General features: G+C 42.8%; 1 protein-coding gene across 3 annotated transcripts; it reads right to left on the bottom strand.

The window, feature by feature from the left end:
- Positions 1–1,875: 1,875 nt before the first annotated feature.
- Positions 1,876–14,033, bottom strand: LOC115570066 (microtubule-associated protein futsch-like). Of its 3 annotated transcripts, none has more exons than XM_030398324.1 (10): positions 13,932–14,033; positions 6,943–13,249; positions 6,758–6,860; positions 5,643–5,724; positions 5,445–5,553; positions 5,053–5,184; positions 4,450–4,539; positions 3,579–3,722; positions 3,309–3,493; positions 1,876–3,214 (listed from the first exon to the last, which is right to left on the bottom strand). In XM_030398324.1, exons 2-10 carry the CDS (start codon positions 13,246–13,248, stop codon positions 3,046–3,048), a joined length of 7,320 nt encoding a protein of 2,439 aa, XP_030254184.1. In that variant the 5' UTR covers position 13,249; positions 13,932–14,033; the 3' UTR covers positions 1,876–3,045. The 3 variants fall into 3 exon arrangements, with proteins under 3 accessions (XP_030254184.1, XP_030254186.1, XP_030254185.1); XM_030398326.1 differs by having other exon boundaries at positions 5,445–5,550; XM_030398325.1 differs by lacking the exon at positions 13,932–14,033 and adding an exon at positions 13,498–13,889.
- Between the last annotated feature and the right edge of the window lie 976 nt (positions 14,034–15,009).

Below are 15,009 nucleotides of genomic sequence, written 5' to 3'. Positions count from 1 at the left end.
TGTTGTTTTCTCTCATGACTTTTCTATGCAAAATTCAGTTAAAATCCATGGGTCCGGGATTGGAATTAACACACTGGGAGAGAAGCCTCACGGGGAAAATCAGGTGATCGAGTCACAGTAGAAGTCACAAGGGCCGAGGTGACGCTGCGTAATAACCTTACCTTACCTTACCTTAGGGGGCTCAGCTCAGTTTTCTCCCGCTGATTGGTATCAGATCTCTGAGGAGGAGCGGAGGCCTCTTGTTTTCTCACTCTCTGCCTGAGGAAGTATCCGTGTTGTTCTAAGGTTGTTTTGTTTCTCAGAAGTTGCCATCGAGTTGGCCCGTGTTGTGACAGGAGCGTCGAGGAATGCACTAAGAGGGGAGTGTTTACATCTGCGACTACAAAGAGAAAACATGACAGCCAGACAATTCCCACATTGACACTTATCTCGAACATATATTGACTTTACACAGCGATGGAATGTAACTAAGAAACATTTACCCGGTCACTTTACTGTCAACATTTTAAGGGCTTTGTGCTTTAGTTCAGTATTTCTATTTTCTGCTTATTGATATTTGCACTTCTACATTTTGGAAGCAAATATTTTTATGAATATTAATTATATATACTATATATTTCTACAACACTTATTTGTGCTACTTTAGTTACTTCCGAGCCAGAGTAGGTTATTTTAAATATATTTATTTTGTCAGATAATCAGCCAGAACAAAAATTGGCCTAACTACACTCAATCACGTATTGTGCTGTAATTATGTCAAATTTTGAGGTATTTTGTATTTGAGGTATTTCCATTTTATTGTACTTTATACTTTGACTCCACTACATTAAAGGTAAATATTGTACCTACTCCACCTGTTTTGTAACTTTAGTTACTAGTTACTTTGCGGGTTGTATGCTACAGAACTAAAGTACTTACATTGTTGGCAATCAGGTTAAAAGACATATTCAAATGAGCATAAAATGCTGATTAAAGGATCCAATAATCAGCCAAGTCAGAAAATTGAGTACATTTAATATACTTTCATAAAAGAGATATAAGTCTTGTATTCATGTACAGCTCAGTTGGGGGACTTTCACTTTAAGTAACGTTTTAACAATATAACTTTTACTCAAGTATGACTTTTGGGTACTTTTCACAACACTGATGTTTAAGAGCTGTGATTTAAATTCATGAGCATTTGACATTCTGAAGCTAATGACACATTTTAAATCAAAATAAAGCAAGGTATTAAAAAACTAATATACAAGTGACACTGATACACAAACTTTTATATCATACTTCATTTAATGAGGAAGTGGTGTTAAGATTAGGATCTCATTGTGAGACTGGAGTACAGGAAATACAATCAAACAGAAAAAAAAAGTAATAATGACGACAAAAATAACAGAAATATAATCATCGAGGTGAATATTAATATAGAATCATACAGACAACTTAAAATATCAGTGGTGTAGGTTTAAAATGGAATAAAAGAAAAGATTGTTCTGTAACAACAATTGTGAATGTGTAAATAGATGAAAAGACAAATGGGGCAAAGAAAATCTGAAGGCTGTCGTTCCAAGATTACAATTTACTGGACGAGCAGAAAGTGTAAGAGTACGATGTTTTAGGCACAATAGTGAGGATGAAAAAGTGAAAACACTTTAAGTAATCCCTTATAGATGAATAACACTGCTCAGGGAGGGCCACCCTACCATCTACAAGACACATTAATGGGTGCTATACAGATCATCAGTAATAAATCTAAGCTGAATGATAGACAGCATTCAGCGTCCACTAGATGGCATTAGTGACCAACGCAACACAGTGAGACTACAGTGGGTCAAAAGCAGCTACTTCACAAGCTCCATAAAGAAAACCAAGCAAGCGAAAAATGTTTTAAACGGTTTATTATTTAAATAAATATTTACATAACAGCTTCGTATAAATCAACGTTATTTTTCTTACACAACACATCTTTTCTAAGAGCAACTGTTTAACAAGAGGGAGGAAGAAAATAAGGTATGGATTACAATGATACTGTAAATCTGGGTTGAAATACCATGTAACACCTGAGCCTTCAGACCTTCCTCATCGTTCATCAAACGTTTTTTGTTATAGAATGCATAAATCTACATGATCATTTGATATACATTTTAATTTGTTGTTACTAAGTAATAGCAGGATGGTTCTCTACACGAACAAAAACAAAAAAAGAAAAGAAAAAAATAAAATTTAAGTCACGCATTATTTCATTCAGGCACAAATAAAGCAATAGACAGCTCCGGTGAAATTAAAAAGACAGCACTCATACAGTACAGGCTACAATGCCCGGTTAAAATGGTTTACAGTATATGGCTCAGCTTGAAAAACTAAACATTTCAGGCAAGGTGATCTTTGCCCAAGCTACCGTTCTGACCCACATTTCTCCAATAAGATTGTTGAAATGAGTCCCTCTGATTGAATCACCTGGTTCAGATGATTAGTTTGAAATGTGACGGTGAAATTATGGGAAAACATCGACCTTAGCCGCCCAGTAGGAACCGAAAAGCAATACCGATGGTGCTTAAACATGATCTGAAACGATGGCAGCATCACTGTCAACCATTAAGAGATGGACATGAACAAAACCTCACATTAACTTCATCGTGTACATAAAAGCAAAACAGAATGAGGACAAAACTTTAAAATACTTTTTTGTTTAATAGTCGACTTTATGCTTCTCAGGGATTAAAAGAAAAACAGTGAAATGCTCTTTGTTTGCTATTGCTGTCAGGTCATGCATGTAAACTCTATACATCTAATAAAACCAAGTGTTTACTTAAAAATGTATAAAGAAAAATACTCTTTTTCAAAATACTATTCAAGGAGGGATTAAAGGGGAAGTTAATAACATTTTTCAACAACACCGTTGTTTTCATCCTGAGATTTAAACCAATGTTGATCCTCATCAAGGAGAAATTTTACAGTTTTTTTTTTTTGTTGTTGTTATGCAAATACAGATTCTGCATCAGGTGCGTCCCGTTGGTCAGTGAGTGTCTCTGTTAAATCCGCTGTTACCTGTCATACTGTGTCAGTTTTGGGCTGGGTCAAATGTGTTCCGCTCACAAAGTTATAAACCAAAAACTGAGAAGTGCCAAAATAATGTGTGGCAAAGAGCTTTCCATCAGGGGTCGGGTCGGAGAAAGCGATCTCGTCTTTACTCAGATATGAACCGTATACAAAGTTGTTCCTGTGCAACAAATCAAAAACAGCGTTAGTTATGTTTTGATTTTTTTTTTTAGGTGATTAAACATCAAATCTTGATGCTTTGAAGACGCACTGACCTGAGGCACTCGAGCAGACGTGATGCGATGCCCTGGCGTCTCATCATGCTGACGACCCAGATGCGGCTGATGCCACAGATGGCCGGCTCCGCCGTTGTGGAGCAGCACCAAGCTCTCTGACGTTCAAACATCACCTTCTCTCCCTCTGAGCCCTCCGGTGTTGGCTCCTCAATCACCCTGTATCCCTGTGAGCAGTCAGAGGGCTCAGTCTACTGATGCAGTTTTGTTTTCTTACATTCTCAACATACATTTCCTTTTGCTGTCTCTTACCTCTTGTATGTGCTCTGCTATAAGGCATCCACCCACTTTCTTGTCGTTGGAGATGAAGAGGAAGGTCTTGGTCTTGGAGGGACACTTGGTCTCCACCTGCTGGAAGCCGAGGTCACTGTCCACCACCTCCCTGATCTCCTCAACCTGAGGGACAAACAGTTAATGAGTAATGGTGGTGTTTGTTTGCTCAGGGCCAAAGATTTATTCATTTATTTTCACTGCTGATTCATTTGTCGATCTTATTTTCCAATTACTGTCTTGGTCTAAAAATACAGAAGATGGTCAAAACTTTGATCAGTGTTTTCCCAAAAGAAAATGTCCTTGAATGTCTTTTTTGCCCACAACCCAACGATTTTCTGATTACTGTCACATAGCAGGAAAGAAACTAAAAATTAGATCAATTTGAAAATTTCTTCTTCAAAAAATTACTCAAACTGATTCATGTATTGTCAAAATAGTTACCAATTTATTTAATAATTTGTAAGTAATAGTTGCAGCTCTTATTTGAATGAAGAGTGCTGTACGTGTTTCATAAAGGCCCGGTTTACAGTTCACGTTTCGCACCATGTTTTCTGTCGGCTGCTGAAACATTCTGATTCATAGGTGTTTATATGTGATTCACTGAACATCACAAAACTTTCCTTTATTCTGATGCAATGCAACAAGTCTCCATCATGCTGCCTTCAAATGTATTCCTGAAAGTGTTGCCCCGTGTAACTCTACAGTTAATTCACAAGTCAGTTTGTGTTTATACGACCCAAGGTTACCGATTCATCACGCTCCAGCAACATTGACCTTGTCTCTTTTATTCCGATTTATCTGAAGGGAGACTGCAATTAATGTCACAGGTCACCCTGTAAACACACTTTACCTTCTTCAGAGCATATTTGGGATCATCTGGCAGGACGAGAATGATCTTGCCGTCAGGATACTCTCCCAGAATCCTCTCTTTCTTCCATCCCTGAAGAAGGAAGGAGAAAACAATGCTAAATTATGCTTTTAATTTGATACACTCAATGCATACTAGATTCAAGTTAATACTGTAACAGACTGTTCTGCTTTTGTCACATTCACACCTTTACATAATATGTTGAAGTGTTGTTATTGTCAGCTCCATCATCTCATAGCTACATCCTCTTGCATGCTGAGAAAACACTGCAAACCCAGTATTTCTGAACACTTGCAGATAAAGCGAACACTACACTGATATGCAGACTAAATAATAGGTATTACACTATTTATTGAATACTTACAGACATGCCACACCTACAGCTGTTTCCTGCAATGGGTTCAAATTACCTTCTCACTTTTAACGCGGTCCGTGTCCAGACAAACTAAAGTGAACAAATACTCGTCGTGTAAATTTGCTCGGTTTGAATGCTCGCTCAGTGTGTTTTTAGAAGAGGCCTCGTGCGTCTGATGAGTCAATATTGCGAGACAGTAGGCAAGACAATTTAAGGAAACTTCCTCTCACCACGTATTTGACAGCGCTGATGAACTGGTTGTGGAAGAGTAAATGTTGAGACTCGTCTTCGGGGTTGGCAGCAGAGTAGAGCATCCCACACACACTGCAGGCTACGGCTCCGAAATGCTTCTGTCCTGCATCCTACGAGACGAAGAAAACAACAGATTAAAAGATTACAAAAGATACTTTATATTTTTCAGCTATCCTTAGTTATGCTGAAAAGCCCACAACAACATTATTCTGACTGACAACACTCGGCAGCTTCAGCAAAGTCTGAGCTGCAGTTGAAAGTTTACTTGCGTTGCACGGTGCAACAACAGACAGATGCTCTTAATTACTGATCGCAGTCTGAAGGGTTGGGACACTCCGGAATCCTGCGATCCAAAAAGGTGGACACTCACAATAATGGTTTGGGTGCCATCTTTGTCAGCCTCCTTTAGCTTCTTGACTTCTTTCTGCAGACAAGCATCAGAGAGAGGTGTCCCGCCATCTTGTGGCTTCGCTGCTCTGCTGTGATACAAACACATATCGTGTTAGTTCCTATTTCTATTGCTACAAGGAAAAATCCGTCAAATTTAGACGTGGGAGAAAGTTCTTACTCTTGACAAGATTTATCCGACGTCTTCTCAGCTGTCTTCGCTGTTTCTGTCTTATTCCCTGGAGACAGAGCAACATCAGTGCCTGTAAGAAAAGGCGAGATTCTTATACAGCAGTACGATTTAGAGCAAACAGTCGGAGTTGTGTCTGAGGAAAAAAACAAAACAACTTCTCACTTCTTTTGGCTCTCTGTTGTCATTCAATATGCAATAACTGGGACACAATATCAACAGCCTTCTTGATGATTAAAGAAACAGCTCAACCAAGAATGAAAATTCATCAGTATCTACTCACCACCCTGCCAACAGAAACTCAGATCATCTGGTCAAGTTTCGTGGTCCGCAAATCATTTCTGGGGCTTTACGGAAGACAAGCCCATTGCAGCATTCTCCCAAACAACTGACAACTTTTAAAACGTAAAAAAAACCCTAACACATAATAGAATTACTGCATCAAGACGCCGTATGCCTCCAAGCACACGTCACGTTGCTGTTCGAGAGTGTTGGCATTGAATAATGGCCGAACCATTTGCAGACTATTTTGAAGTCACAATGAAGCTGGCCTTTGAACTTTAGGATATCAAAAGTCATAACCTCATCAATTTATGCCAGTAGTCATTTGTGTGTGAGTCTTAGGGGACAGTCTTGACAGATTGCAATTACAAGAATGGGGCGAATGAACGTATGTACGTAATCCTAGTCTCCACTAGTTCTGAAACTGATTTGAAAAGACCATTTACACCATTGACACACACACAAGCTTGTGCTTAGCAGCTACAGTGGACATTTCATCTTAAAAAAGGGGGTAAAGAACGTGCTTTCAAATCAATTTGGGATCTCAGGGCTTTCGGAGAACTGGATCGTGTTGGACGAGCTGTATGGAGCCGTTTCATATTTTTCTTCAGCTGTTTTAGTTGTTTGGAAGAAAGTTGCAATGCGGTCTCGCTGTGAGGCTCCAGAAACATTTGTGGACAAAGAAAACTTCATCCAAATTTCTATTGCCATGAGGGTGAGCAGATAATTACCGTCTGTCAGACACAGTGGGATGCATTTCATAATCCAGTGTGAACAGCACAAATAATACCAAACGGCCAAGGTGGGCATGAATAAAACAGTACCTGCAGGCTTTTCTTCACCCTGCTGAGTGCCATCAGACACTTTCAAATCCTTTTCAGAGGGAAGAGAAGAGGTGGGAGCTGATGGCAGAGGACCAGCTGTAGCCTACGTAAGACACAGAGAAAGGATAAGTAACATCTTTGTTCAAAAAATCTGTTTGTCACATATATATTTATTTCTGAGTTACCTTGCACTTGATGTCTTCTGATGAGGAGGGATTTTGGGTTTTCTGAGGTGTTGAACCAACAGGAGCAGCAGATTTGGTAGAACCACTAGGCTGAGATGTTGTTGAAGTAGACTGCTTGAGCTGTGCTGCACCTCCACTAGCAGTAAGCTTCAGCTGAGGTGAAGCAGAAGCAGCAGGCTTGGACTGACCTGGAGCTGAAACTGCTCTTGACTGAGTCAAAACAGGAGGCTTTAACGGAGCCTTAGCTGTAGGAGCAGCTCTCGGAGAGGCTGCGGCAGTAGCTGTGGCTTTTGACTGGAGTGTTGGTGCAGCAGCAGACTTTGACTGACCTGAGATCTGTCCACCGGGTGTTGTTTGAGCTTTGAGTCTCGCCTGGTTGGAAAGCTGTGATGAAACTGTTGGTCTTGACTGAGCCGCCGGCTTAGGTTGAGCTGTGGGGTTTGACTGAGCGTTGGGTCCTGTCGGCTGTGCGGGCCTCGTCTGAGGGCTGGGCTTGATTGGAGCAACTGGCACGGGGTCATCATCGAGTTCAAAGTCGTCAAAGGTAAACTTGGGCCTGGGTCTGTATGGCTTGTACTCTACAGGCTTCTGTTTTTGAGCTTTAAGTCCGTTGGGCATGGGAGGGGGTACTGCTGGGAGGGTCCTCTTGGCCGCTGATCTGGTCACTTTTGGGGCAGACCCCGGAGAAGGGGTTTGTTCAGGAGTTTGAGCCTTGCTTAGCCTTGTAGATTTACGGGTTTCGGTAGTTGGAGGCCCAGTTTTCGGGGTTTCAATTTTGGCAGGTTCAGGTTTAGTGGGTTCAGTTTTGACAGGCTCAGGTATAGTGGGTTCAGTTTTGGAGGGTTCCGTTTTAGCGGGTTCGGCGTTAGGAGTGTCAACATGTGGAACTTCTGCTTTTGGTGTTGCTGGCTTGCTAGTTGAGGCGGGACTTGGGAGAGGGGATTTAGATGGACTGGCTGCAGGTTGAGTCACTGAAAATGAAGGAAATGCAGACAAGGGTGCTTGCCAATCCATGTCAGAAATCATCTGATTTGCTTGGTCAGATTTCAGCTTCTTCACACGCGCCCAAGACATTTTCTCTCTCTGCAGTTCAACCTGTCTTAATCTTTGATATCTGGTTAGCTTCTTTTTCTCGTGGGCTTTCAGTGGCACCTGGACCTGTGAGATGAAGAAACGCCTCTTTGGAGTCTCTCCAGCAGGCTTAGCCTCAGCAGAATCAGCCGTCGAGGGCTGGGAAGTAGATTCCACCTCAGCAGGGCCCGCCGAAGCTGAGCACTCTTCGGGTCCAGCAGGAGTCGCAACATTAACAGTGTCTGAATCCTGTGTGTTAACAGGAGCACTTTTCTTCTTGCTGGCTTCACTCTTGGCTGCCACTTCTGCTGCCGCCACCGCTGCTGCTGCTGCTGCCGCGGCTGCTGCAGCTGCCGCCGCCGCCGCCGCCGCTGCTGCTTGCTTCTCTTCCTCGATCCTCTTCAACAGATTGCTGTCTGTAGCAATGTCCTCTGCGATTTCCTGACAGAGGGCTAAGAGGTTCAGCTGCTGCCTGTTTGCTGATCTCTTAGATGCTGCAGCCTTTTGCTCAGCCAGGGCTGCCAGGCGGGCTTTGGTTCTGGCCTGCGTGTTCATCTCTTGTTTCTTGGGTTTATCTGCTTCCTGAACCTTTTTATCATCTCCACTCATCAACTTCGACTTTTCAGCTGCGCTGTTTTGCTTCAAGTTGGTTCCAAAAGAGTCATCTTTTTTCTCACTGACCTTTTCCTCAGATGTTTTAGAAGGGACTGCCTTTGGTGTTTCCTGGGTTTTTTCGATTATTGTGATGTCACTATCTTCCTCATTGTCTTCCTCTGCTACTACAATCTCACGGCCGATCTCTATATCCTCCAGAATCTGCACTTCTTGCAGGTCCAAATCAGCATCAGCGTTTTCTATCACAAGTACATTAGAATCTTCATTTGCGACTTGAGCGTCAGAGCTTGTCGTTTCAGTTTCTGAGGTATGAACGATCATCATGTCAGCTGAAGGTTGCTGACAATGATCAGAATTTGCAATAACTTCAACACCTTCCTCAGTTGAAAGTTCAGTCTCAATCCTATTCTGATCTGAAACCTCACTTGAATTGGTCACCGTGGCGTCTTTGACCTCGACACTTGTTTGACATTGCTGCACCTCTGCCTCGGTGAAGACGGTTTGTTGGGGACCATTTAAAATCCTTTCATTTTCCACTTCACCTGCCTGTGCACTGTCTGGATTCACCTGCTCTGGAAGCGAGACTGACAACCCTGATTCGGCCGCTGCTTGCGTGACAATATCAAAGTGAATTTCACTCTGCGGGACTGGTGTCAAGATCACAAACTCCTCCGACGTACTATCCGGTATTTCAACTTTAGTGGTGGCTGTAGTCGTTGTCACAGTGACGTCTGCGTCCTCCGGTGGCCCGGTGCCTTCTCGCACCTGTTCAGAAAATTCTGTGGCACTGATACTGTCTGGGTACCCATTTCTTTCACTCTCTCCCATTGGATCCACCAACTGGCCATCTGGCATGCTGATGTCATCGCTAGAGCTGATCACTGCAACTTGTTTCACATCCACACTCATGTTACTCTGCTCCAACTGTGCAGAGACACAACTCTCTGGCACACTGACGGTTCGTACTTCCATATCAGAAACACAAATTCGTTCCTTTTCCGCATTTTCAAGCTCCTGGGTACGAATGTCTCTGTTTTCTTCATTATTAGTAGATGAGTCTCCTTCCATCTGCTGGGTTTCTGAATTCTGGATGCCCAATAAAGACACACCATCGTGATTCTCCGACGCTGAAGAAATCTCTCTACCATCATTACTCTCTGGACTACTAATGGGCTCGTACACTACCTGGTTTTCATGAACCTCAACCTCTGCCCGATTGACCGTCTTGATCTGCTCTTCTGACGCCTGAATAACAACATCAGCGTCATCTGGTTGGCCGCAAACAAAAACTATGACTTCACTGTCTCCAGTTCCTTCTCTGTGTCCTTCAGTATCACTGACAGTTTTGTCGGCCTTATCGGAGGAAATGATTGCGGCCTCTCCTTTGACCTCATTAATCGTCTCCCTCCCAGTTTCCTCTTCTAACGCAGGATCTACCCTTTCTATTGATCCACTTATTACACCCATATCTGCTTCGATATGCTTGGCACTAGGCTCCGTCTGCATGTGTTCGTTATCCTTGGTCTCAGAATGAGCAATAGGAAGAGGTTTTGGAAATTCATTTGACGAGGCAATAGGGAGCTCATTGACTTCCTTCGTCCTCTGGTTTTGCTGCTCAGTAGTGGGTGCTGCGTTACAAATCTCCTCTGGCTTTGTAGTAGTTTCCACATTTATTTGAGCCTCTGCAGCACCAACACATTCAAGCTTGTCTTCATCTTCTCTACTCTCACAACTCACCAGGCCTTTCTGAGCTTCTGTGCCGAGTTCACTGACCTCCAAGCTCCCCGGGCTTTGTACTTCCGCTGTGGATGGTGGATCAGAAATCTCCCCTGGTTTTGCTGCTGCGTGCGCATTAATTTCGTTTTGATTCTCAGTTGCAGCCGAACATTCTGCGATAACCTCGTCCTTGTTCTCTTCCATCTCAGTTCTGGCAACAATAAATTCTTGTTGAACTTCTGCCGTGAGTTCACTGACCTCCTGACCTCTCTCGGTTTCTGCTGGAGCGGAAATCTCCTCTGGCGTTGCTGTATTCTGCAAATTAATTTCACTTTGATCCTCGGTCGCGCTGATGCATTCTGTGATAACCTCGTCATCATTTCCTTTTCTTTCAGGAGGCTGACTCATTAGAGCCTCTTGAATGTTTTCAGATATGTCTGTCGCAGGTTCAGTGACCTGTTGTCTCTTTAGGACCTCAGTTTCCACTGAAGGTACTACGTGAGAAATGTCCTCTGATGTCATTGTGCTCTGCATGTCATCTTCAACCCTGCCCTCATCTTTGCTGCTCTGACCATTTGCAACTAGATGTTCCTGTGTGTTATCAGATATGTCTGTGAGGCGTCCACTGGCTTTTGGACTCGGCTGGCTTTGTGCTTCCACTGCAGACGTAGGATGAGAGATTTCTGGTGTCATTGTAGTCTGCCTCCCAAAGTCCGCCGTGTCTTTATTTTCCATTATTTCAGACTTTTCAGTCATAATATCTGGACAACCGTCGGTGGATATGTCTGTTGTGAGTTCACTGACTTCCCGTCTGTTCTGGCTTTGTACTTCCACTGTAGTCTGCACAGTTGTCTGCATTTCCATTTCCACTTCCATCCGATTCTCAGGGGCACCGGTGCGTTCAACCTTCACCTCATCGTCATTTTCAGAATTTACCATGTGATCTTCATCATGTGTAGATATGTCTGCAGCACGTTCACACACTTCCTGGCTCTTTAGGTTTTGTATTTCCACTATAGTGGCTTGATTAGAAATCTCCTGCTTGGATGAAGTCTGTTTGCCCGTTTTGATTTGACTATTTGGTGCGCTGGCACAGGCAAGGTTCATCTTCTCTTTGACTTCAACAGGTGTTTCCGAAGTGTGGTCATTAACTTTGTGGTTCCCTTGGTTTTGTAAATCCCCCTGAGGTGCTGAGTCAGTCTGCTGCTCTGATGTTCCCTTTGTCTGCATGTTGATCTGACCCTCGGAGACTGTGACACACCTGGAGGACACCTCGCTCTGAGATTGCTCCTGAACAGGCACATAATCCGCCGTCGTTATTTCAGTGCAGCCGTCAGTCGTCACCTCTCGTCTCAGCTGCAGCTCGGCTAAAGTCCCGGGATCAGCCACAGCAACAGTCTGAGTCGACGGGAACTCTTTCCTTTCACTTTCTTCAAGCTTTTCTTCTGACTTTCTGACTATTTTGCTCACACCGTCGCTTGTAATTCTACCTGGCACTTCGTGGCTCACGCGATCCTGCAGGCGCTCACATTTTGAATCCTCTTTAAAAGTGACTTGAATTTTGAAACTGAGGTCTGTTTGAGCCTCTGCATTGCCAACAAACTCTGGCGTTGGTAGATTTTCCTCTGTCTCTGGATTACGACCTCGTACCAGGATCGCTTCTGGTGCAGGGTTGGTTTCATCTGACAGAGAATTATCTTCTATACCAACATCGCTATGGCCCGCAGAGACACTGGCAGCTTCAGCCACTCCCTGCTCTGTATGCTCTCCTTCCATACTTTTACTTTTCATATCCAGCTTTATCTCCTCAGAAACAGACTCTGTGTTAACCTTACTTTCACTGCTCACATCTGTCTGACTTCTATGAGCTGAGTCTGTCCTTTCATCTGCCTGTGCTTCACCTTCGCGGCCCGGATTTGCCTCGCTGATACTCAAACATAGTGGTGCCACTAACGACGCTTGTGTCTCATTATCTACATCCTTTTGGCTTTTAATGGACTCTGCAACATCCTTTTCTTTTCCGCCTACCTCAGATGTGATGCAACTCTTATCTGTAGTTGTTGCAGTGACAGAGTCTATTGTTTCCCTACACGATGCTTCATTTTTCATGAGCTTTTGGGGTTCAACACTTTCCAGTTCCTTAAGTTCACTTCCGTCGGCTGCACATTCAAATTCACTGCTGGATGTTGTACTCCGTGTTGCAGAGACTACGGTTTCCTTTGACTCTGCTTGTGTTGCAGTGACTGAAATTTCATCTCTGTCTTGTTTAGATTCCTTGTTCTCGTCCTGATTAGCATCACTCCCACTTGACGAATCTGAAAATCTGCCATAATTATGGTCCATCTGAATCATGTCTGAAGGTGCAGATGGTGACCCTTGGCTTTTCTCCTGTGGGTCAGACGGTGACTCTTCAGCCCTGCGTTTAGCTTTGACTTTATTTGAATACTGTCTGATGCAGCGGGCCTTGTCGCCATCAGCCCTTTCTCTAAAGAGGTCCCTCTTATTATCATCACTGCTCAACTCGTCATCGGACTCTGTGGAGGCTGTTCGCTTCAGGGAAGCTTTGGAGTTAGCTATCTGTGAGGGAGCTTCTCCGCAGGAGGCACTTGTGGCTTTCAGGAGCTTGGCTTTTTTGACAGGAGGGTCTGAGATGATTATGCTGGAATCCTTGGGAGGAGAACCCTGGTTGGATGACTTGGCTGGTATATTTCCCCCTTCCACTGAACTGGACAGTTTTTTCTTAGTCCGTGGGATTGCTGTCTTTTCCCATGAATGCCCTGTTTTGGGGGACTTCTTGATGTCAGCTGGTGCAGTTTTGGATGGCAGAGCCTCCCCGTCATCATCCAGTTTCCTCATCTTGGGCTGAGGATCATGAGGAGATGACCCTCTCTTTGGGGCTGGCATTCTGTCAAAATATTAGACAAAACATAGAGATTACAATAAGCATGATAAATACAGGACAACAGAGTAGATGTAACTTAAGTTAATGTTAAATAAATTTAGCTTAGAGTCTATTTTTCTTCTAGATGGCAAGATGAAGTGTGACACTATCACAAGAAATAAATTATCTGTGTCCATATTCAATAAGCAAATTCGAGACTTGTGTTATATTAGCACGATCGATAGTACTTTCCCAAACGCATAAACTGCTACCTGGTTTTCCTCACAAGCAACAAGGCTGGCTATCGCTGGACATAAACACTGAGAAATCGCAGATAAACTCGTCGGTCAGCGAGTCACACAATGTACGATTCACGTTCCCTCACTCACTCGCCACTTCAATAAATTAACTTTAGGACCGCCTAACAGTCGACACAGACAGTTGTCAGCAGGAGAAGTGCAGGCACAAACAGAAATGGTCAGTTAGCTTAGCAAGCTAGCAGTGGCTGGTGGGCTAGCTGGAAGTCCACAGTGGTGGGAGCTAACGCTAGCAGCAGGCAACTCGCAACAAATGAGCGAAGCGAGACTCGCTGTTCAAGTGAGCGAAACAGCAGCCAGACAGACTGAGCAGAGGGCGCAGAGAGCGGTTCACACGATACTGATCTCTGCGGAGAGGCAAAGGCGAGACATTCGTCAATGAAACTCACTTTGATGTTTTCTTTTTCAACAACAGCTGTGTTTTTTTTCTTTCCTGTGAATAAAAATTAACTGTACTTCCGGAGGGAAACGGCGGATGTGACGTAGCAGCCCCTTCAGGCGCAGACAGAAATCGAGATGATAGTTTAGGTCAAATTTAATATTTATTTATTCATTTATTTATTTATTTGTCAGAGACGGATAATACACAAATAGACATCAGTCTTGTGTAAAAAATAAAAAAATAAATAAGTTAAAAATAAATGCATGTGTATGTTTATGTATGTAAAATATGTTTAAAATAAAACAAGAATAAATAACCCAGATTTAATGTAGACTTGGAGGCAGAAATACCTAAATGTTTTTTAAAAATATTTAAAATGCATATGAAAATGATTGATTATAACACTTTTGTACAACCAAGTAGATTTATTTATTTAGAATTTCCCCTAAAATCAACATTACCACATGTGTAATCTGTCTGTGAATGTGAACTTTCTGTAACTTGTCTATTCATTTAAATCAAATACATTCTAATTTATAAAGCCCAGAACTCACAATCAAATTGCCTCAGTGGGCTTTACAGTATGTACAGTGAATAACACAATCTGTCCTTAGACCCTCCTTTCGATAAAGGAAAAACTTGCCACGTTGAAACAAAAACCCTTTTAACAGGGAAAAAAAGATGGAACAAACCTCAGGCAGAGTCACAGAGGGAGGGATTGATGTACAGAACAGAACAACAAGATCACAGTTTCATCGACCGAATATCTGATACAAATAGATTATATAAAACATAATATATGAAAAGTGTGGATCCTGACTGAGGCATCACTCCACTGTGGGTACAGATATAAGTATATATATACATATCTTTTTTTAATCAGTTGCTTCAGAGCTTCTTTTATCATCAAAGGATCAAAACCATTCAATGCGTTACAAACCAATAATGTGCCTCCATAACTCACTTTAAAGATCATAGCTAAATACCACAAATGAATCATCCTTTTGGCATCTTTGTAGAACCTGTCAGCAGGTTCGAGGGCGGTTTGCGTGCCTCTGTGAATGTGTGTGTGTGTGTGCATCAAT

Source organism: Sparus aurata, chromosome 19, assembly GCF_900880675.1.
Source record: "Sparus aurata chromosome 19, fSpaAur1.1, whole genome shotgun sequence".
Classification (NCBI taxonomy): domain Eukaryota; kingdom Metazoa; phylum Chordata; class Actinopteri; order Spariformes; family Sparidae; genus Sparus; species Sparus aurata.
Note: the sequence above shows the minus strand (reverse complement) of the source record. Positions and strands in the feature narration are given on the sequence as shown.

Bases quoted from the DNA above. Each gene is read 5' to 3' on its own strand.
- LOC115570066 (XM_030398324.1), bottom strand. From the start codon at position 13,248: ATGCCAGCCCCAAAGAGAGGGTCATCTCCTCATGATCCTCAGCCCAAG. The intron at 6,861-6,942 runs GTAACTCAGAAA...TGTCTTACGTAG, and splicing joins CAGAAGACATCAAGTGCAAG to GCTACAGCTGGTCCTCTGCC. The intron at 5,725-6,757 runs GTACTGTTTTAT...CTTTTCTTACAG, and splicing joins GGGTGAAGAAAAGCCTGCAG to GCACTGATGTTGCTCTGTCT.